At 53.1% G+C, this 21114-nt stretch overlaps 11 protein-coding genes and 1 non-coding gene across 12 annotated transcripts; 6 read left to right on the top strand and 6 right to left on the bottom strand.

Annotated features, from left to right (window-relative positions):
- Positions 1-6: 6 nt before the first annotated feature.
- PUNSTDRAFT_109066 (1-aminocyclopropane-1-carboxylate deaminase) lies at positions 7-1321 on the bottom strand. The gene has a single exon (XM_007388904.1). It carries the CDS (start codon positions 1136-1138, stop codon positions 119-121), a length of 1020 nt encoding a protein of 339 aa, XP_007388966.1. The 5' UTR covers positions 1139-1321; the 3' UTR covers positions 7-118.
- A 624-nt stretch (positions 1322-1945) lies between these two features.
- Positions 1946-4116, bottom strand: PUNSTDRAFT_139215 (uncharacterized protein; the record flags this gene model as incomplete). Its single annotated transcript, XM_007388903.1, has 6 exons — positions 1946-1965; positions 2021-2153; positions 2209-2256; positions 2310-3023; positions 3085-3748; positions 3809-4116. The coding sequence occupies 6 exons, from the start codon at positions 4114-4116 to the stop codon at positions 1946-1948; spliced, it is 1887 nt and encodes a 628-aa protein (XP_007388965.1).
- A 1945-nt stretch (positions 4117-6061) lies between these two features.
- On the top strand, positions 6062-6946 carry PUNSTDRAFT_47894 (uncharacterized protein; the record flags this gene model as incomplete). The annotated part of the gene is made up of 3 exons (XM_007388902.1): positions 6062-6598; positions 6713-6793; positions 6920-6946. The coding sequence occupies 3 exons, from the start codon at positions 6062-6064 to the stop codon at positions 6944-6946; spliced, it is 645 nt and encodes a 214-aa protein (XP_007388964.1).
- Positions 6947-7409: 463 nt separating this feature from the next.
- PUNSTDRAFT_47893 (kinase-like protein) lies at positions 7410-9351 on the bottom strand (the record flags this gene model as incomplete). The annotated part of the gene is made up of 3 exons (XM_007388901.1): positions 7410-7859; positions 7986-8058; positions 8219-9351. The coding sequence occupies 3 exons, from the start codon at positions 9349-9351 to the stop codon at positions 7410-7412; spliced, it is 1656 nt and encodes a 551-aa protein (XP_007388963.1).
- Positions 9352-9747: 396 nt separating this feature from the next.
- On the top strand, positions 9748-10699 carry PUNSTDRAFT_109062 (uncharacterized protein; the record flags this gene model as incomplete). The annotated part of the gene is made up of 5 exons (XM_007388910.1): positions 9748-9808; positions 9862-9898; positions 9955-10132; positions 10182-10340; positions 10395-10699. Exons 1-5 carry the CDS (start codon positions 9798-9800, stop codon positions 10697-10699), a joined length of 690 nt encoding a protein of 229 aa, XP_007388972.1. The 5' UTR covers positions 9748-9797.
- On the bottom strand, positions 10549-12379 carry PUNSTDRAFT_123142 (WD40 repeat-like protein; the record flags this gene model as incomplete). The annotated part of the gene is made up of 8 exons (XM_007388900.1): positions 10549-11030; positions 11080-11099; positions 11154-11407; positions 11467-11532; positions 11583-11685; positions 11733-11859; positions 11916-12079; positions 12130-12379. The coding sequence occupies 8 exons, from the start codon at positions 12377-12379 to the stop codon at positions 10941-10943; spliced, it is 1074 nt and encodes a 357-aa protein (XP_007388962.1). The 3' UTR covers positions 10549-10940.
- An 82-nt stretch (positions 12380-12461) lies between these two features.
- On the top strand, positions 12462-13417 carry PUNSTDRAFT_146862 (P-loop containing nucleoside triphosphate hydrolase protein; the record flags this gene model as incomplete). Its single annotated transcript, XM_007388899.1, has 5 exons — positions 12462-12626; positions 12677-12689; positions 12747-12826; positions 12887-13032; positions 13092-13417. 5 exons carry the CDS (start codon positions 12462-12464, stop codon positions 13408-13410), a joined length of 723 nt encoding a protein of 240 aa, XP_007388961.1. The 3' UTR covers positions 13411-13417.
- A 55-nt stretch (positions 13418-13472) lies between these two features.
- PUNSTDRAFT_t104 lies at positions 13473-13567 on the top strand. Its single transcript has one exon. It is a non-coding gene; the product is annotated as a tRNA-Asp (tRNA).
- A 105-nt stretch (positions 13568-13672) lies between these two features.
- PUNSTDRAFT_93656 (DUF1605-domain-containing protein) lies at positions 13673-14641 on the bottom strand. Its single transcript, XM_007388898.1, has one exon. The coding sequence runs from the start codon at positions 14422-14424 to the stop codon at positions 13786-13788; it is 639 nt and encodes a 212-aa protein (XP_007388960.1). The 5' UTR covers positions 14425-14641; the 3' UTR covers positions 13673-13785.
- A 684-nt stretch (positions 14642-15325) lies between these two features.
- PUNSTDRAFT_47890 (phosphoribosylaminoimidazole-succinocarboxamide synthase) lies at positions 15326-16444 on the top strand (the record flags this gene model as incomplete). Its single annotated transcript, XM_007388897.1, is given in 4 exon segments — positions 15326-15472; positions 15554-15767; positions 15787-15978; positions 16032-16444. 4 exon segments carry the CDS (start codon positions 15326-15328, stop codon positions 16442-16444), a joined length of 966 nt encoding a protein of 321 aa, XP_007388959.1.
- A 65-nt stretch (positions 16445-16509) lies between these two features.
- On the bottom strand, positions 16510-17507 carry PUNSTDRAFT_139206 (uncharacterized protein; the record flags this gene model as incomplete). The annotated part of the gene is made up of 4 exons (XM_007388896.1): positions 16510-16767; positions 16825-17005; positions 17058-17331; positions 17387-17507. The coding sequence occupies 4 exons, from the start codon at positions 17505-17507 to the stop codon at positions 16510-16512; spliced, it is 834 nt and encodes a 277-aa protein (XP_007388958.1).
- A 1058-nt stretch (positions 17508-18565) lies between these two features.
- PUNSTDRAFT_146859 (uncharacterized protein) lies at positions 18566-19820 on the top strand (the record flags this gene model as incomplete). The annotated part of the gene is made up of 2 exons (XM_007388895.1): positions 18566-18775; positions 18831-19820. The coding sequence occupies exon 2, from the start codon at positions 18906-18908 to the stop codon at positions 19818-19820; it is 915 nt and encodes a 304-aa protein (XP_007388957.1). The 5' UTR covers positions 18566-18775; positions 18831-18905.
- Positions 19821-21114: the final 1294 nt, after the last annotated feature.

Here is a 21114-nt window from a genome sequence, read left to right as displayed (position 1 = left end):
TATTCGTTTGGAACTGAACGGCCTAACAAGCCGGTATCTCCTGGACCACGTTGTCGATGGCGTACTAAGGCTACACAGATCATTAGGACCTTCCTATTTGGGACTTCCTCCATCGCCGTCAACCCTCCCTGAACAGGTAGCTGTATGCGCTCAACGCAGGCACACCCCCAAGATGCGCGTACAGCACTTTTGACCCCTCCGGGAACTCGCCATTCCTCACCATCTGGATCATCCCGTCCATAGACTTGCCCTCGTACACGGGGTCCGTGAGCACACCCTCCGTCCTCGCGCACAACCTAATCGCCTCCATAGTCCCATCATTCGGAAGCCCATACTCCGGCCCGCCGAAGCGCGTGTCCAGCACGATGTCCTCCTCCGTGATCTCGCGCCCGACCTCCACCAGCTCAGCCGTGTTCTTCGCGATTCGCAGTACCTGCGCCCGCGTTTTCTCAGGCTTTGCGGATGCGTCGATGCCGATAACCCTGTTCGCCCGCCCGTCGGCCGCGAAGCCCACCACCATACCGGCCATCGTGCTGCCCGTGACGGCGCAGACGACGATGTAATCGAACTTGAAGCCGAGCTCCTCCTCCTGCTTCCTCACCTCCTCCGCGAACGCCACGAAGCCCAGACCGCCCTTCGGATGCTCCGAGCAGCCCGCCGGGATCGGGAACGGCTTGCCGCCGCCCTTCTTCACGTCCTCCATCGCCTGCTCCCAGCTCGGCCGGATCCCGATGTCGAACCCGGCCTTATCGAGCCTGCACTCCGCGCCGAGGATGCGCGAGAGCTCGATGTTGCCCACGCGGTCGTACACCGCGTCGTGGTAGTTCACCCAGTTCTCCTGCACGAGCACGCACTTGAGCCCGAGGTGGGCGGCGACGGCGGCAACCTGCCGCGTCTGGTTCGACTGCACGCCGCCGATGGAGACGAGGGTGTCGTACCCGCCCTCGAGCGCGTCCGGAATGATGTACTCGAGCTTGCGCGTCTTGTTCCCGCCGAAGGCGAGCCCCGAGTTGCAGTCCTCGCGCTTTGCGTACAGCTGGACATTGCCCCCTAGCGCGTCGGAGAGGCGCTTCAGATGCTGGATCGGGGTCGGCCCCGGGAAGGTGAGGTCGTATTTAGGGTACTTGTCGAGTCTCATGGATCTTCTGGGTAGTGCCAGAGGTTATCTGGGTTGTGATGGGGTCTGGCAATGATTCATAGCTCGCCGTTCTAGCAACATTCTAGTCATGTTTTGTACCGCGCTTCGGGCTTGCGTTTCGGTGCGCGAATGCCGATGGCAAGGCTTGGCCAGACATGATAAGATATGCGAAGCAGGATCTCGGATACACGTGGAAACATCGACGGAGCATCGGACATGCCGTTTCTTTGACAGAATCCAATTCAACCATACACACATACTTACGGCACCTGCATATCCGCCGTGCGTATACGTCGATGATCGAGCACAAAACGCACTCATTTATACGCACCAGACGTATGACACATTGCAGCTTCTCACTTCCGTCGTTGGCTGTTGTTCATGACGACGTAAAAGAGCTTGGTTCCCGAAGCAGTACATACACAGGAGCGCACGCATGCAACGACAGCCGGCCGCTGGCTCAAGCTTTCGGCGTCCCTATCAACTGCCATGGTCAGTATCGATCGTTCTTGCCGATTGAATTCTGCATTCTGTTGAATCGGACACGGCAGCTATATCCGACGACTAAATACCACAGGAGCAGATAACATGCACCCTACATGCTATCTTCATATGAGAAGCGACCGTCCGCACTACAACATTTTTACCTGAAGACGACGCGAACAAAGATAACATGCTCAACGCGCTCCAGAGATGCAGGGAGAGGCGACACGACGATGTGCTCTGACATTACAGGCCTTGGAGAGAGAAGTTCATTGTACAGTAAACACCAGCACGGCACTTCCGGAACGCCGCCGGTCGACCATTTTACGTGCATAGGCACGCAACTGTAAGCACTATCGTGAGCACAAACATCATTCACGATAACCATATCGAACGCACTTCCGTCATGTACATCAACGCGAACGTTCTTCCTCTGCAAGAAAGCGTCCATATCTTCGGGGAAGGGCTCGTTCCCGCAGAGCTCCAGGATATCGTCGTCGAAGACAACAGAAAATTCGGCTCCAGGCTCCTTCTGGAGGCGCATCCATAAAATCACCAGAATAGCCTCGTAGTGATTTAGTACATACCGACAGAATATAGTTGGATACGTCGTTTGCTGCGTGATAGACGCGAGGCTGTCGCAATCGTAAGTACACTGTCCACTCTTACAATGCATACAATGCAGTACCTCGGTAGGTGACGGAAGCGATGGAAGCGGCTTTCCGCCAGCGTAATCCTTGTATGGTGTTCCATCATCTTCGCTCGACGGCACGTTGTATTCCTGGTCCAGATCATCCAACTGGGATAAACGCGCGGATGCATGGCTCGCGTTCTCGTGCTGATCGTCTCGTGCCGAATAGTTATCTTCCTGATTTTCCTCGTCGACCTCGGATGTGTCCACGCTGAAAGTGGGACTGGTGGCGGTGAGGTCAGAGACTCGACGGGCGTGCAGGATCCGGGAGGCGGACGGATTCGCCAGCAGCGGCGCGTGAAATGTCGGGGTGCTCACGGAGCTCGAACGGGCGGTTCGCCTGTACGTGATGTTACGTAGGCCAGTGGAGCTCGCCAAACTCTCAGGCAGTGTGCTCGTGCTAACGGTCGACTGTGTGATACGGTGGGTGCGATGATGGATGACGGTCGACTCCGAGCTGGAACCGTCCCGTTGGATCGACGATGTGAACGAGACCGAACGATGTCCCCGAGCGCCATTACCAGTGCTGCCGCTGTATACCGATGCATCACGATCCCATAAGGCGTCGTCGTCCGGTATGTTGGAGTCGCTGGGCCCAAACCCGCCCCGAGGACGTAGCACAGGTGGGCGGGATGCGCCCTTTCTCGAGAAAGCATCGGAGATCCGGCGGAAAAAAGTTTTCACGGAAGCGAGGACAGCGGTAAAGCAGCCCTGTTTAGACTTGGACAACGTCAATCGTCAAGAACGGGAGGTCGGCATGATAATAACTCACTGCATCGGTATCCGAGTCGTCCATGGGTGCATCGATCTTCTCAGAATCAATGTTCGGGATTGGTGGAATTGGCTTCTCTGAGAAGGCAGAGTCCCTCGGCGGGTCGTTATCCGTCTTGGTGACTTGATCTGACGATCGCCGGGGCCTTCTCATGCTCTGCAGGAAGTTGCGCTGGCGTTTGATAGTGGCACATCGTACGAACACACATTGATCTGGGAATTCATCCGGGAGAGTCAGCTTGGACTCTGGCGCGATCCTGGAGCTGTCGGCAACCTCCGGCTTCGATTTGTTGCGATGTTCGAAGCCGGACGGTTTGATCTCTCGCGACAGCGCTACATGACCTTCGGCCACATTTGCGACTGGGTCCCCGCCGCTGATCGCCAAAGACGCTTTGCCCTCCTTCTTCCGGGAGACGAAGAGCTCCCATGGGTTACTCGTCTTGACGTGGCCCGTGACGACCACCAATGGATCAGCCTGGAGATCCAGTTGGAGCTCATCCTCGACAATCCGCCATATCAGGGGGCTAAGCCGCCTGATACCTTCCAGCCAGGGTCTGTATCCGCTAAGTACAGTGGTTCGTCTGCCGGGTTGCCCCAAAACGAGTATGGCAGCCTCGTCCCTGCTGCTTTCATAGGACACAGTACCGCCAATAGAGGCCGGGGAGCTTCGTGCAAACTGTTAGCCGGTCGAAACACGAGTTCTGAGCGGAAGGTGAGAGACGTACGCGGAGGCCCCTATGTCAACCGTGACTTTCCGGACGTTGCTGGAAGTATGGGGACCAGGAGGAAGGTCATCAGAGTGAAATACATAATGCTCCTTGGATAGCTTGAGGGGCTCAAACCGTATCTTCCCCTCCCGCCCCTCGATGATATTGAACAGACACTCGAACTTGCCCTGAACAAAACGCCCGACGTCGCCGATCCGAGCCTGTCCTGGCTGCCACAGAGCATGGCCCTGTTTCTGGCATTGCATTTGCTTCGCGTAGAGATTCGCGACATACTCCGAGTTGTCCGCGTCGAATAGCTTGCCCATGGGGAGGAGAGTCTGATCAAGTGGGAGGCAGCGCCACGAAGGAGAGAAACAGGCGTGGGGCAGCCTGCTGGTGAACTGATATAGCAGCTTTCACGGTTGTACGTGCTGCGTCCGATCGAGCCTTGAGGCTTTCCAAAAGACCTTACATGCCGTATATTAGCTTCACACGAAACGTCTCGAGGCAACCGTGTGCATGAGTGACATCGCGGCTGGGCTCAACCCGGCGGTTTCGGTTTAGACGAACACTATTCGTGGTTGAGTACTTCGGAAGGGACCGTTACACGCGACGTCTGCTCGAGAAACCTTACTGAGTACATTGCGATGCAGCATTCGGGCGTGCGCTTGCCACGTGTTGGCACGCTACTCCCGCTTGGTCGTTGCTGCCAGTGGCATCGCGTTCCAATAGTATCGCTCGGCGATGGCCATCGGAAAGGGATTCCAGTGCAACGAAGTAGGACCCAATGACCAGCTTCGTCTCACAGTCATTTGGTCGATATTGGTGAACGAGAGGCAATAGGTGGCAAAGTGCATGCAGGATACGTTGTGGTCCAACAAGGACCCTCTTCCGGTGAATAGAAAGACACGCCGAGGGCGATATCACTGGTCGTCGCAGGATGCAACATTGAGATGCCACTGCGTGGGCATCTCCGTCCAATCAGCGAACGTCTCCAACACAGCCTTAGTCTCCTAAGTCAACCCCTAGGTCTGCCTGGCTCTGTACTGGCTCCCGCCAAAAGTATGGAAACGGGGTCACGTGCATGGTCTCCTGCTGCACACTCTTTTGGCTCTCGCACCTCAACTGTGCCAGTAAGGCAACAAGACACGGTGTGTATAGTAACTATAGACTACATAGTATACTGTACATATGTGCTTTACCCATGCTCTTGCTGTACTGCCATAGTCATGACCTGTACTTCACTCAGGTACTTTAATCACTTCAGATGGAATATCTCAGATACCTGATTGTATCATAGTGTGTCAGTGGGCTGCTATGACTACCCAATAAGCCCTGCATATTATACAATAACAATTATTACTACCCTGTGTTTACAGCTGGTGCAGTAGTGCAGTCAATCAGCTGCAAGTAGTGCCATATATGGGCACAGTTCTGTAAATCTATACCAAAGGACATAACTCTCAATTTCTAAGCTGTATATAATAGAGTGGGTATAGGGGTATAACAGTCTCAGAGCCAGGGTTACCAAGTTTCATGCGTCTATTAGAAAATAGTAATAGTTTCTAGGAGGCAATGTGAATGCCAGGATAACACAGATTTTCTGGCTGTTGTAGTGATCATGAGTTCTCACAGATAAGACAGTATATATATAGTGCTCAATACATTCTATTAATGCAATAGAAATAATTCTATGAAAGCTGACACATGCAGCATAACACCAATAGGTGTATGAGCATCCCCTAGCAGCAAAGACTTATATCATTGCAGCATGGAATAGATGTACATATTTGACCACAGTATAACTGAGTATAGAGAGCATGTGTTTTGTGCACATACTAATCACTTCTCATATCCTACTCGACAGTGTGCAATATCAGCAGAAATACGAAAGGGCGGGTTATGCACGTGACCCTGTTTCCATACTTTCGGCGGGAGCGAGTACGCATTGACATCGCCTGCACTCCATCATGTTCAGAATCACACTGCAGATATGCTACTGGACGCCCGGCAGGCAGTACCAATCACGGGACAAGCCGCGAATGTTTGCGATGTGCTGATATGAGGCGATGGGCGCGCTGCTCTGTGCGAGTAAACCTTGTTAATATTGTCTTCAGCAGCTACGCCAGGCCACGAGGAGTAATGCGAATCTGCTAGGTCGTGTGTGAGAACTAGATTACTGCGTGCACAGTCGCAGGCCTGAGAAGACACCAGTCTCGGGCCCGGGTCTCACGTCTTACGCACCCACACGTTCCATACCATAACGACGGCATGAACCCTCCCTTGCCAAGCACGCTTTACTTTGCCTATGGATCCAACCTGTGGTTGGAACAGATGGCGCTCCGGTGCCCGAATAGCCCGTACGTCGGCATGGCAGTGCTCCGCGATTGGCGATGGATCATCAATGAGCGCGGATATGCCACCATCGTCCCTGCGCCTGGGGATATCGTCGTGGGCATGGTCTATGCCCTCGTGCCCGAGGACGAGATGCGACTGGATCGAAACGAGGGCGTCCCTTTCGCTTACGTCACAGAGTCCTTGAAAGCCACGGTGACGTGGGCGGGCGCCGCTCTGTCACAAGCCTCGAACGACGGGAACCGGGATGGAGAAGAAGTGGAATTGCTGGTGTATGTCGACCACGAGCGGGTGCTGGAGTCCACGCCGAACGAGGAGTACGTTTGGAGGATGAACATGGGTATCGCGGACGCCCTCGCGCGGGGGATGACGTTGGAATACGTCGAGAAGTATCTGCGTCCGTTCATCAGGGCCGAGGCAAGGGAGAAGGTCGAAGCGATCGCCGTCCCGCGGGTAGTGGAGTAAAGGTCGAGCAGCTAGCTAGCCCAGTATCATGCGACCGCAATGAGCCCCGAGCGTCGTCTCATGCAACATCGATGCACATAAACATGGCGTACTGGTCACTAGTATCTGATGCCCGGACCACCACCGTCGCTCGGCAGGATCCTTACTCATCGGTGGTTCTACGCTGCGATTTACTGCTTTCCGGTAAGTGAGTATATCCTTGACGGACGCGACTTCGAGAGCCAGTCGCGGGACGAAAAGTACTGAGGCCTGAGGTCCCACGTGACATTTGCTTGCTGTTATTCTGCGGTTCCTTTCGTGTGTCCGCAGGGTTCTGGTATGGGGATGAAGAAGTAACTGCTATAGATTCCAGGTCCCTCGGCATTAACTTCATCTGACTGACTCTCAGAATGATATTATTTAAAGCAACACGATGTGGCGCTTGCGACGGTGAGGAGACTCAGGGAGCGGCTACCTTCGAGTTACAGCTCACTGAATAGAACAAAGATACCCAATATTGGTTGTGACAGGGGTGATTAAAAGCGATAAATATGAACGGGGTGTCCCGCTTTGTTGCCATCAGGCCCACACGAAACTTCACAAGTTGCTGACGACGATGGATGCCACATGAGAGACAACATCCAAGATATATTCTGAATACAAGGCGGTTCCACGACGAAGGAGATACATGTTCATGATTCTGCGCGAACATATGACGCAACGGGATCACCAACCTGCATGCTCGGTGACGGAATGAAGCTATTGGTCAGTCAGCGCGCTATGAGCACCGTATACGGCGACGGAAGGACGGAACGGCAAGCTAGTTCTTGAAGACTGCCATCAGCTGCTCCTTCGCCTCAGGCCATGTCGTGTCCAAAACCTCTTCCTCGTCCATGGTGTCCAACGCTTCCATGACCCAGTCTTGGCAGCCCCAAACAGGTATATCGTTCAGTAGCGGTTGGCTGTCCATGATGTCGCGGACTTCTTGAATGTCTCGTTCGGAGTCGAGATCCGATACATAGATGATTTGCGAAATACGGCGAGACTGTCGCGGGTTGTGATGACGAATTTCTAGAGCCAGTGCTCCGGGTTCGCCCGCGGCATGGTATATGATATCCTCCACAACGCCGTCGGTTGTGACAGAAAGCCACAGAGCCCAATGGGACTTCGAGTTTTCCTGGGGGCGGTAGATTGCGACGGCGAGAGTAGCGGTAGGCATTGGGAGGCGGATCCACGCTTCAGCGGTGGATGCGGCGATGCTGAAACTTACCTCCTTATATATCCAGGAAATACAACGAGACTAATATGGGATCCCAGAAGAAGCGTCCTAGTGTGTGGCGCTACACAACAAATGACTCGGCATGAGATCCTGCGAAGCCGACGAGCAGCAGCGCACATGGAAAATGCTGTCGCGCTGTGGTTCTATCCAGCCAGCGTCGCCGAACTGCCAGAGATGATAGCCATTTTTGCTTCACAATCTGTGTTGTGAACCGCAGAGACCAGCAATATACACAAATATGACATCGATACGGCGATAAGGTATCGAAAGCCATCAAAACTACGCAAGCGAGATATCTGTGCCGTCCCGATCAGCTCAAATGTCCAGGAGATCAGAAGTCTTTATCTCACCACCATAAGCCCAATGCCTTCTCCATATATCGATCGATGACGACTTCGATATCGTACCCCAGAATACTTGGCGGGAGCCAGTCCCACCAGTCGCTTCTGTCATCTACCGCTCTTGTATTCAGAGCCTTGAGCATTTCCCAGTATTCCGGATAGTACCCAGCCATTTCCCAGTCGATGATCCCCACGCTGATACGTGCATCATCGTCCGTGTGTACTATAATATTCGCGGGATGCAGATCGCCGTGAGTGAGGAGAATCCGATGATTCGTCCGCAGCAAGGAGGAGATCCAGTTTCGATACCGAGGAGCGACGCGCGAGCTATTGCACGTGGAGATGAACTCGTTGAATTGCTGTTCGGTTGTTATCGAGTTGGGAATGGAACGATGTGTAGATTGGCGAGTGTCTTTGCAGATACGTTGTTCTGTAACCGAGCCGAAGGGCGAGCCAGCTGGCAATTCGAACGTACGGAGAGAATGGAGCATCTTGTCTAGCAAGTCCCGGACTTGGCGTTTCTGGCTATCGCATAGGTCTGGCCATCTTTTCTCCAGAGTTTCTCCAGAAAGGCGAGTCATGAACATGCACGCCCTCGGGCCGACATTGGCGAGCCCAAGAAACTTGGGAGCATTGACGGTAGGGACGTGGGTGTCGAGAAACTGTAGCATGGCGATTTCGCACCGACAGTCTTCGTCGCTGAACTTTGCTACGACAGTGTCAGAGAGCGGGATAACGCAAGCCCCGCCACAGGCATAAAGGGGAGGACGGCTCCGCAGCAATTGTAGGATAGCTTCGCTGATGGGCTGACCCGGTGTTCCTTCTGAGCGTAGAACGGATATAACCTCCGCTTCCAAGGGCACGACGACCTCGACGGTGTCATGATCGACAGCCTTCAGGAAAGATGGAGGCGACAGGCCTTTGGTGGTAGAAGGGGCGTTCGTAACTGTGCTTGGGGCTAGTTTATCGATATTCTTTTCCAAGAGAGCGAGTTTCTTGGCTTTCCTGTCTGAAGCAGCACGAAGCCTTGGGTAAGACGTGTATAGGTTATGCAATATCCCTTCTAAGTCGCCCTCGGGATCTGCTTCGACGGCTTTGGACAGCCGACGGAGAATCGTGTGGTTGATACGAGCGTAACCCATGGATTCTTCGCTACACTGGCTTCAGGTCTTCGGATTCTGGGCGGAGATGGGTATAACTGAGTCGAGACGGCGACGATGGCCTGGAAAGTAAAGCATCGATTCTGAAAAACACCACTTCCGAGACTGCAACGATTGTTTATACATCCACGTGATGCGCGGGTCATAGCGTTTGCTCTGAGTTTGAACAGTGAGCTGACCTTAACGGCTTTTTTTACCATCAAGTCAACGCCTCAGCCCTGTCTTCTATAAACTTTTTGTGAAAACCACCCAGGAATACTTTCCCCCAGGTAGAAAAGTTCCTCGGTTTCTTCGTGGCTCAGAATGAGTGCGTCCTACCGCTCTTGTGGCGTTATTATGAATTGGAATGTCGCTACATCTTTCTCGTAGGTGAACTTGCCGTGACATATGCGCGCCCTCAATGGCACGGAAGAACGTCGTTAACACACATGGTCGTATTGTGGGCAGATAGACAATAATCCAAGTTGACTGTCAACTAAGTGTCCTTCTTAGCGGTGATTCTCTTAGTTCCAAACCTTGGAAAACTTGGGTTCGCTCCCCTATTAGAGGATATTGAATTCAGAAGATTTACCACAGTCCCGCTAGGTGGACTATATCCCACGGCAGCGTGATCTCTCGGGGATGTCAATTCACAACTTCGCCGTACCTGGTGCAACGGCTGAGGACGATCTCGCCGAACAGCTTGCCCATTTCTTCGCCAGATTTCCAAAGAAGCAGCTGCCTGCCTCTCAACCGGTGTTAGACCCTAGTCAGACCCTTTACGGTGGGAGGAGTTCTTGATCGCGTGTTCATGACTCATCAATGCCGTCCAGTTCTGTTCCTCGGTGTCAACGACTGTGGCAGAACAGAGGAGGACGAGCTCGAGGCAATAATAGAAGGTATTTTTGATGCGGTACACGACCTGTACGTGAAGGCAGGTGCAAGAAACTTCCTTTTCGTGGATGTTCCACCCAAGGATCGATCTCCTGCAGGTACGTTCATGTCGGGCGTGCCGGTGTCAGAGGCACTAAACGTAATTATTCTAGCTGTAGACTTCGTGCACGAGATACGCGCCCGCATTGAGACGTGGAACGGTACGCTGCGCACTCTCGCAAGTGATTTCGCGCAAGAGGCATCTCAAGCTTCGGTGTTCGTGTTTTCTTCTCATGTCGTCGTCGGGGACATCCTTGACAATCACGAGAACTATGGCTTCACCGATGACGATATCGCTGAAGAGGGCGGTAATTTTTGGCTTGACGATCTCCATATAACCGGCGACGTGCACGAAGTGCTCGCGGAACGGTTGATCAAAGCCTTACTCAGCGTTCAAGCGCGTTCCACAGAAGAGTGAGTATGAATAATCCGCGATGGGAAGAGTCGCCATGAGCAGCAAAAGCGATTCTCATCGCGCGGGTGATGACTACAATGTCAATAGAGTGTCCAAATCAATGCGTAGGCAGATTCATGGATTTACCTATACGTTACTACAATACACGAAGAGCGCGAACATCCATAACCAGAACTGACTGCCGATGTATAATAACACAACCTTCGATTGGACCACGACAAGCACAGATGATTGATATGTGCATTCAAGTGCTTCGTACAGTGTCGACCCATATGCGAATCGCGAGGTCGGAGTCGATGGAGCCGGATGCAATCATGTTTTGCTGCGGGTGGGTCTAGAAACAGTGATGAGCGACTTGCCGAGCTGCATGCTCAGCAACCTACCGCGACTGCCACAACCACATCTGTGAAAGCAGAGAATTAGCCAGACCCAAGGGTCCTGAATGGCATGTACTCACCGGTGTGGCCTTCGAGTGTCTGTACCACTTCTCTGCTCTGCAAGTCCCACAAGTACACCTTGTGGTCTTCGCTGCCAGACACTATCCATTTTCCCCCAGTGACGCTGAAGCAGGCGAAAATGCAGTACTTCTGATTGGTGTGGCCGACGTAGGTTTTCAGACAGCGCGACGTTTGGTAGTCCCAAAGGCGAATCGCGCTGTCGTGGGCAGTGGAGAGGATGTACTTGGAATTAGGTGAAAATTGGACATGTTGACTGGGCAGAGGGGTGCATAAGTCGCAAGGACAGCGCTGGATGTGATATGACAACCTCACCAGATCGCATCGTTGCCTTCGGTCAGGGTTTTCAAACATTGGCCTGATGTCGTGTTCCATATCCGTCTGTTCGATTGTCATTACTCACGTCGGGAAGAGCAGTTCAGAGGGCTAACATAAGACCATCCAGGGCGCACGAGACGATCAAGGTTGCATCACGATTGAAATGTACCGCGGTCACGTAGTCCAGGTGAGCGTGCAAGGTCTTCATACATTTGCCTAAGGGGGTATCAAATATTTAGCTATGACATCGCATCGGTACATACCTTTCGCCACGTTCCATATTTTAACATCACCTTCGCACCCCCCGGAAACGAGCAAATTGGAGGCGGTGTTGTAATTGACACAGAAAACATAACTTGAGTGCCCCTTCAGCGTTCTGACCGTCAGTCCCTTTGTTCAGACTGTCCCGGTGAGCGAAGAAAAACATGAGAATAGCGAGCACATACGGTGTCAACCTCCCATAGACGAATTGTGGTATCGTCCGATGCTGACGCCAGATACACGCTATCCGATGACCAGGCAATATCTGACAAGCCTTTCGTGTGTCCGTTAAGATTCCTTATGAGTTCTCCGGTATACGGTGACCAAATTTTGACGACCTTGTCGTTCCCTATGAATCGATTATGGGTTGACTCAGAGTGGAAATCGGATAGCGCTCACCACAAGAAGCCAGCAACGTTCCATCGGGGCTGAACTTTACAGAGGATATGGATTGAGTGTGTCCTCTAAGGACATGCCGAAGTTCGTAGTTTGGTCGCTCGCGGCCAGGGCCTCCGGAAGTCGAGGGTGCAGGTGCGGGTTGAGGCGGTGGGGCTGCCTGTTGTTCAGGGACCTGCGGATCGTCTTCGGTCGCGTCGGATGCAGCCTCATCGTCCGTAGAATCCTCTTCGTGTGGTGCGGATGTGTTCATATCGTTCAACGCTGCGTGAACGTCAAGAAAAAGCGTATATGCGGTGGCAATACGCGCTATTGCTGCTTTACCTTCTGCTTCGATGATCTTTGGCCCGCCGAACCATGTAAATCCTCTTGGGAAAGGTCTACGAGCGTTTTCTGCCGTTCCAGCACACGAGAAGATATTCAAAGTCACGAATGCGGCCAAGTTCCTTGCTGCTGCTGGCACCACGTATTCCATACCCAAACTGCATGGCCTACCGGAGGTATGTCCATGGCGTTCTTCGTCTGTCGCCGGTTTCTGACAGGCGGACAGGTCATCGTCGCAGGTTGTCTATGTCTATGACCTGTCAACGGCAACCGAGATTTACCCCCCTTCCTTCTAGGACGTGCAAATGTCGGGAAATCGACTTTGCTTAATGCCGTCCTTGGACGCCGAGACCTCGTTCACACCAGCAGTAAACCGGTCAGTCGCGTTGCTCATACGTCGCTTGCTATACATTGGACTAACCAGTACTCCCAATAGGGCCGTACACAATCATTGAACTTCTATCGAGTTGGGCCCACGTTCGGACCGGGGAAGCTTGTGGTTGTCGATGCCCCTGGATACGGCGCCCGCGGAAGGCCTGAGTGGGGCGAAATCTTCGACTACTATATCGATCACAGGGAGCAGTACGTCGCCATATATACAATCTTGTTTCCAGGCATGCCCTGACAATGCATCCTACAAGGCTACGGCGTATATATATCCTTCTCAACGCCAAGCACGGTCTCAACGAGATGGACCGAATGATGCTTGAGTCTCTCAACGCGAAGACGCATGCAAATGCAGGCACTCGTTTTTCCCTGCAAGCAATCGTCACGAAGGTGGATGCTATCCCCTTGGAAGACGTCAAACCGACGCTTGCGAAGATACGGCAGGGCATATGGGAGGCGGCCCCCTTGTGCTTACCGGCTATAGTAACCACTGCAGCTAAACATCCCTACATTGGGATCGATGCTGTTAGAAAATCCATTGTCGAAGCTTGTGGGCTACAGCCGAAAGTATAGAACGCGTACTCCAGTCTACACTGATACGTGACACATATGCAAGAGTAGCTCAAAAACTATGGTCTCTGGTAGTATATCGGATAGTACACCCGCCTGTCATTCATTGCTTCTGATGTTCGGTGCGCGGGAGAGCGGGGTTCGACTCCCCGCCAGAGAGACTTGTTTTCGCTTTTTCTGCATTGTACTTACATTTCCCGCTTTCCCAGATCTCACCAATTCGCCAGCTAGAGGGTGACTACTCCGTCAAATAGTAGATTTCGTTGCTGCTCTTATCAGGTGGAAGTGCATAGCTCGTCAGGTAGACAACTACCAACTTGGACATCGTGCGGAGATGGGGTACCACTCAAACGCTCCTCGGCATTTTCCTTTCGCCAGTCACCAGTTGCTCAAGGTCGGCGAATTTGAAGTAGTACGTAGCCAAGAGGGTTTGATCTCCATGACTTGTCGCATGTATGCCTTCGAAGTCATGACGACTTCATAGTATAGGACCGCCTTGGCCGGAGGAAGCTGTCCGAACAAGCTCGACGACGGATGGACATGCGCGACCTGCTTCGTTTTGAGCGCGATGTAAGAGTCATCGCTCCGACGCAGCTCCGCAGTGTTGTAGAAGAATCCGGCGGTGAGCGTCTTCTGGACCGGTGTCAGATCGGTGGAATTTGCGTTGCTAGACATTGGGACACCTGCTCGCTGACAGATATTGACGAGTTGCTCTCGAACGTCACGGGCCCTGCACATGCTCTTGAACTGTAGGAATCGTTCGTAGCAGAACTGGCGCGAGAAGTTCGTGCGCTTCCACTGTTCCCATATATTGAGGAGGGTGACGTGATCCCCGCCTGGCCAGACAAAGGCCAGACGGGCCTGATCAGCATGCAATTTCTCGTCGCTCGGCCGATGGAATAACGAGTCGGTGTCCTGGAGCATGGAGATGATAGTGAGAACTTGATCGGTGCAACGCTCCTGCTCGGAGGCGATGATTGCTTTAGAAAGCATAGGTTCCACGGGGAACTCGGCCATACGCTCGAAATCAACAGCTTGAGGTCCAGCCTATGCTTGGTCACGTCCTTGACCAGGGCGAGAAGGATATCTGTGGGGATAGTCCGTTCGTGGGCCTCGTCTATGATCAAAGCACCATAGTTCGCCAGATCAGGCTTCTTCATCAGATTCGTCCCTCGTTCTCTCCGTCAACTCGAGAGCATCGTTCTGCAGAGGATCGGAGCTAGGTACGTCTGATGAATCGGAGACCGTCAGCGACGTGAAGTGAATATCAGGGTTACTGGGAGATGACGCTGACCCAAGGTAGGGGAAGTCCATGGTGCAGGCTTGAATGAAGATACGGCAAGTGAGGTATGAATGTGATGTTCGAAGCTCTGTGAGATTGAAGGCATAAAATTCTGCTCGAGGGGAGAGTGATGAGTCTATATACTCGCGCGACATGAGTGATTTATAAATCATCAAGGACTCACGATATCAACCTAGAGCGTTCACAACCGCAGCAGTTCGTTGAGTCCAGATTGAGTCACTATATATTCGTAAGACCTTCTCACCGAGGCCACATGTGCGCAAATGTCGGTGTAGCCTGAGAAAGAGCCATTTCATACATCGTGTTAGAGCATGCATGATCCCCGCATATCAACCGTGTTTAAATGCTCAAGGCACGGTACCACGGTTTGACCATGCTCAAAGTTCCTTGATGCTTTGACACGAGCATGGACGAAAAGCCTAGATCCGAGAAGAACGCATCGACGCTTTCATCTGGAAACACCACGGACAAAGTCGTTGCAGAGTCATGATGCGACTCTTGAGTGACAAAGCGTGACCGGTCACTGCAAAATCGCCCCTATCTCATCCTGGCCCTTACTCGAAGATCTGGAATGTTTTCCCGTTTACGGTTGTACCAAGACGTCATCTATCGGCCATGTCTGCTCTTCTGAACAGTGACCTCCCCGAGCTCAAGCTGCTCTCCAAGGGCAAAGTCCGGGACATCTACGCGACCTCGTCCCCCGACCACCTGCTCTTCGTCGCGTCCGACCGCATCTCCGCCTACGACGTGATCCTGCGCAATGTCCGTGTGCCCCCCCTCCATTCCGAACCGGAGCCTGTCTATGTCTAGTACCATGAGTCAGTGGTCTGACGGCGGCGCCAGGGTATCCCAGACAAGGGCAAGATCCTCACGAAGATCTCCCACTTCTGGTTCGAGAAGCTGAAGGACATCGTGCCGAACCACGTTGTGACCGTGAACGTGGATGAGATGCCAGAGGAAGTGCGGAAGTACAAGGACCAGCTCGAGGGCAGGACCATGCTTGTAAAGAAAGCGAAGGTCATCCCCCTCGAGGCGATCGTTCGGGGATACTTGACAGGTGCGTGCTGGTGGTGCAGATCGTTCAAGCTCGTTGTGGCCAAACCAGCTTCAAGGCTCCGCGTGGTCCGAGTACAAGAAGTCAGGAACCGTTCACGGCATCCCACTACCTTCAGGATTGGTCGAGTCACAAAAGTTGCCCGAACCGCTCTTCACCCCATCCACCAAAGCTGAACAAGGCCAGCACGACGAAAACATCTCCCCGGAGCAAGGTGCGCCAGTATCATGACCTCAGCCTGCCCTCGCTTCAATCAACCTTCGATAGCGTCCAAGCTCATCGGGGAGAAGCTTTACCTTAATATTTCGCTCGCCGCCGTCGAGCTATACAACGCCGCCGCCGAGTACGCACTCAGCCGAGGCCTCATCCTCGCCGACACCAAGTTCGAATTCGGCTTGGTCCCGAGCGCGGCCGGTGACTCCGAGGACATCATTCTTATTGACGAAGCCCTCACTCCTGACTCGTCGCGCTACTGGCCCGCCGCCTCGTACGAAGCTGGAAAGCCCCAGCCGTCGTTCGACAAACAGTATTTGCGCGACTGGCTCGTGGCTGCTGGGTTCCGTAAGGGGCTCGAGAACGGACCTGAGGGCAAGGAGGGCCAGGGATGGACGATCGACGAAGAGGTTGTAGAAGGCACCCGGAAGCGTTACGCAGAGGCCTTGGAGATGTTGACGGCATAGAAATCTAATGTTGTCATTTGCGTGTCTTATTATGTCGCAATTCGGCAGAAATAAATGAAGAAGAATCAACGTTGATGTCCCCTACGTAGCAACCCCGTCGAGCTTGAGACGCTATCGTCGGTTGCGTTCGATTCACGATGGCCCGGATGACCCGGACGATGAAATGTTGTAACCGACTGGTTGCCGATGGCCTCTTGAAGGATATCCTGATGCCGACGACGAGAGTTTTCTGCAACGCTGAAGTGGAGTCGAGCGTCAATCTCGTTCACTACCAGCCTAATGGTAGGAAGGATGGTGATTGCGGCGATGATGATGCCTTGTATCTGTTGGCAAAGTCAGTTCCATGCATTTCTGAGATCCTGGTGTGTCCGATGGCGTACCTGCGACCACGTTATATGATACTGGTTGTGGTTCAAGAACGCCTTATGGGTATTGTACCATCGAATGAAGAGGACGGTACCGACTACCCAGTAGGCATCGACGCATACGACAACAACCGTCCAGAAGATGCGCAACAACAACTCGGCTCTTTCGACTTCATCCATTCTATTCAATCGTCCACTGGATTGGCTCATAAGAGTGCATCTTACTTGGAGGGGTGCACAACGCTTACCCGAGGCAGGACTTCATGCTCGCGATGAACCACTGATTGAACCTCTGAGTCCCGGATGCAAGCACGAGGAGGAATATGACCCCGCCGATGCCGAACAATGGGACCAACATGACAAGATTGAGCTTGAAGGTGCATGCAGGCTGTGACCCGTGATTACCATAAGTCCCCGCGCCCGTGATGGCGAGGAACAGTATCCCTCCTCCGCATATGACGGGCTGTAGCAGCGTACCGGGAAAATCTGCAATATTTAGTCCCGCTGCGCCGCCGATGACAGCTGCAGCACAGAGTCAGCACGATGGGTTGATTCTGTGATTGATGTTAACTCAGACCGTTGGTATTGGCGCCCGCAACGAGCCAGACGATGAAGTAGGCATCATATCCGTTTTCTCTGTTGGTCCAGAAGAAATAGATGCCTGCCCCCAACCGGGTGAAGACGTTGAGGTATTGCATGTAGTACTGTAGACGCCGATCACGGGGCCTTGGGTGCCAAATCATCGCAACGCCTATTTGTTTCAAGCTTCAAGTTTCAGCGAGATAACATGGGCAAGAGATAAGCTGACCAGATATAACAGTCTGCAGCACGAAGGCTACATATGACCCTACTCCCGTTACGTCTGAAAGGGGGGTATGAACGTCGTGAATCGTGAATCCGGAGAGCACTGAGACGAACCTGGATTAGGGCAAAGGCCGGGACAGCATCCAAAAAGAGAGGTGTAGCTACGCGGTGACAAACAGTACAGCGCAGAGTTGAAGTCAGATGGTATGGTGCAGTTGGAGCTCATACTATGAGACCACGCGTAAGAAGGGAGGTCGTGCAACGGGCGCAGTATTTATGATCTTCATCTTCATTGCCATTGTCCCATTACAGCAGCTTGGACGTAAAGATTGCGTCTGCTGTGCAGCACGTCCATAAGGGACAGCAAGCTCAAGGTTTATGATGAATGAACTTAGGGCGCTTGTCGTTCAACAGCAGACGTGGAATTCGGGATGGAAATAGACACCCATCTTTGAGGAGCTAGAAGAAGAGCTCTGCAGGCATATAAGTTCCAGGCAGCAAGAGAGGGGAGCTCGCGATGGACATTGTATCGTCTTGGACAAAGTACTTCAACTTGGAGGATGTCGACGTCGGCGAACGTCGAACAGTGAAGCCGCGTCGCGGGTGATTGCATGTGAAGCACGTGCGGTGGCGACGTTCGCACGCCACAAGCGCGAAAAACGAAACGTACTGTAGTTTTTCGACCGTAAGTTCGTCCCCTGTCTCCATCTACCTGCGAACCAAACCTATTCGTTCATTTGTCCCCTGTCCCCTTCCGTTTTTTTGCCCAATCACTGACCGTGTGAGTGTTCAAACTGATCGAGGATCACTTGGTGGACTTGGAGTCCCCTGTCCAGGGGGTCTGGCCGAACTTACGGTCGAAAAACTACAGTATGATTCAACTTGGCTAGAATGGAACTGGTCACTGCTAGGAAGTGCTTCAGGGATTGCGTCAGAGCCGCCATTGGCGGTGGGCTGCCCACTGCCATACTTCCCACGGTACCGCGAGAAGCCGGCAGTGTAAAGTAATCCAGGTCTGCAAATTTGGTCTTCGCTGCCCATAGCACCAAGCTCTGCTGAAGCTCAAATTACACACGCGACGCGAGCTACAGTTACTGTAGATCGGGCGTCAGATATTGCTGCTGAACATCAACCACCTACCGCTCAGAGAAACGCCTGTTCGGTACGATCGTAGCCCAATCAATAGTTTACTTACCAGAGCTCAGACTTTCTATCAGCATCGAGTGACGGATTCCTCAGCGTCGAGCACGAGATTGATATCCAAGTAGCCGGAGCCAGCGGGCATTTACGGAATGTCGAGGCTACCGCCAGAGCTTCTGATCCACGTCATTGACGCCCTGCGCGACTGCTCATCCTTCCCGGACCAGATCAGACGTCGTACTCTACGGTCTCTCTGCCTGACGTCCCACTTCCTTCGCGAACTCGCCATCCCGCTGCTCTACTCGAGCATACGCATCACCTTGCCCGGCAGATTTGAAGAACTATCTCGATCACCCTACGTCCCGGAGCACCTCACGAGCATCTCCGTAGCAGATCATAACACATGGGGCCCTCGTTTCCTCGGCTATATCCCCCTCGTGTGCTCGGTCCTGGAGCACGCGAGACATAAGCTGCACACGGTCATCTTAGATCTGCCACTGCGCGCGGTCATGCCGGAGGACGACGTAGAAAACGTCAAGCAACAACTTCGCCACACCCTCGAAAGCCTCCCCGCCCTGACGACGCTCGTCAGCTGCCGTGACGAGCTCTTCCTGCGTACGGAGCGCGAACTCCAGGGGTTCGGAATGATTCCAGGTAACTGGATGACGATGACCCAACTTCGTCGATTGTCGCTGTACAATCCCGACGTTGATCAAGAGTTCACCGACGCCTGCCTGTCCCTCCCACATCTGGAAGCAGTGGTGGTCCATAACGCCGATATGCCCGGGGCCGACGCCGGACCTTTGACCGCGTTAGTGACGGCGAATAATCCGGCTGGATTGCCTCTTACTGTCACCTACATATGTGATTATCCGGAGGTACTGGCGAGGGACGACCTATCTTACGTCCATGAGCTGGCTAAGAGGCATCCCAATTTCCGCGTCATAGGGACGCCGAAGGAGGTTCTGGATCATGAACGCAATACAACACAAGATTGGATCAGAGGTTTAGCAGAGACGGGGATGCTTTCGCAGCTGCAGACCGAGCCGAGAATAGACGCAGCTTGACGTCGAGCTCAGTGTACCGGTAGCCAATATCGTGTATTGTTTCATACCATGTAGTAGGTCTGTTCAATTCTGAGCTGCAAGGTTTTCAGCTCGTAAGGTTTGGCTCATGCACGATCCGGGAACATCACGTGAAGACAGTCACATCACGGTCACAGTCCCGATTTGGTAAAATTGTGGATGGGACGCAAGCTAGCGTCGCATCGAGTCAATCCTACATCGAACTATCATAGCGTCCACCCATCAAGCTCTTGTATGACGGAATCCGGAAGAATACGATGCGAACGAAGTAAGATAGGGCTCATTCAGTTTCAACAGGCGTGATAAGTGCTGCGCAGCGAATTCCACTCGCTACGGGGCACACACTCTAAATCTAAAACCACAATTCTCTTTGAATGCACATTATCTTGAAATCTGTGGCGGCGATTTCTGTGAATTTTGAGCGTAGAATATTTTATTCGACTAGCAAGACCCGTGGGACCTGTTGAAACTGAATGAGCCCTATCTTAATAGTATTGGGCTCAGTCACATTTTCTCGGTGTATTCGCTCCGATTTCGTGCGGATGCGCATTTTTGATGGAGTCAGACACTTGGACAGTTCATATACTAGGTGCTAGTCATCCATAGAGACCAGAACAGTGAGCAGCGAGCAGCGACGACGGCGAGACGGCGCCAGCAGACGACGAATAGCCTTTTTTGGAATGTCACACATATCACGTGATGTTCCCGGATCGTGCATGAGCCAAACAGAGCCAAACCTTAGCTCGGCGACCCGGCCTCGCCACGTGATCATTTCGCCGGTGTGGCAACTCTGTAGTGGGCTTGGGCAGCCGCGGCTCCAAAGGCGTAACCGGTCACGTGTCACGTCCACCGCGAACTTGACGACTGCAGCGCACGACTCGCCGTCCCACCGCATCTCGCAAGCCCTGGACGCACTCAACGGCGCTCATCACACCGGAACGGCACAGGCTACACTTTATCATGCATCTGGCGACACAACAGCACCTATTTACAAGCGCTACACATCCAACACCATGTCCAATTCCGGGTCCAAGATCTCCTCTGTCATGGGCTGGCCGTCAAACTCGAAACCCCCGGGATTCTCTTCTTCACGACTCTGGCTACTGTTTCGGGACTGGGCTTGTGTCGCTAGGTTGGCTATGTGGCGCTCCACGGCGTCAATCAAGGCAACGAGCTTCTCCTTCCTGCGAGGGAGGAGCTTCTTCATCGGGATCTGCGCGTCGTTCTGGCGAAGAACTCGAGCTGCAGGTCGATCGTCTTGCACAGCAGCAGTCGC

This window comes from Punctularia strigosozonata (assembly GCF_000264995.1).
Source record: "Punctularia strigosozonata HHB-11173 SS5 unplaced genomic scaffold PUNSTscaffold_21, whole genome shotgun sequence".
Lineage (NCBI taxonomy): Eukaryota > Fungi > Basidiomycota > Agaricomycetes > Corticiales > Punctulariaceae > Punctularia > Punctularia strigosozonata.
The sequence above is the reverse complement of the archived record's forward strand: the minus strand, read 5'-3'. Positions and strand labels throughout refer to the sequence as shown.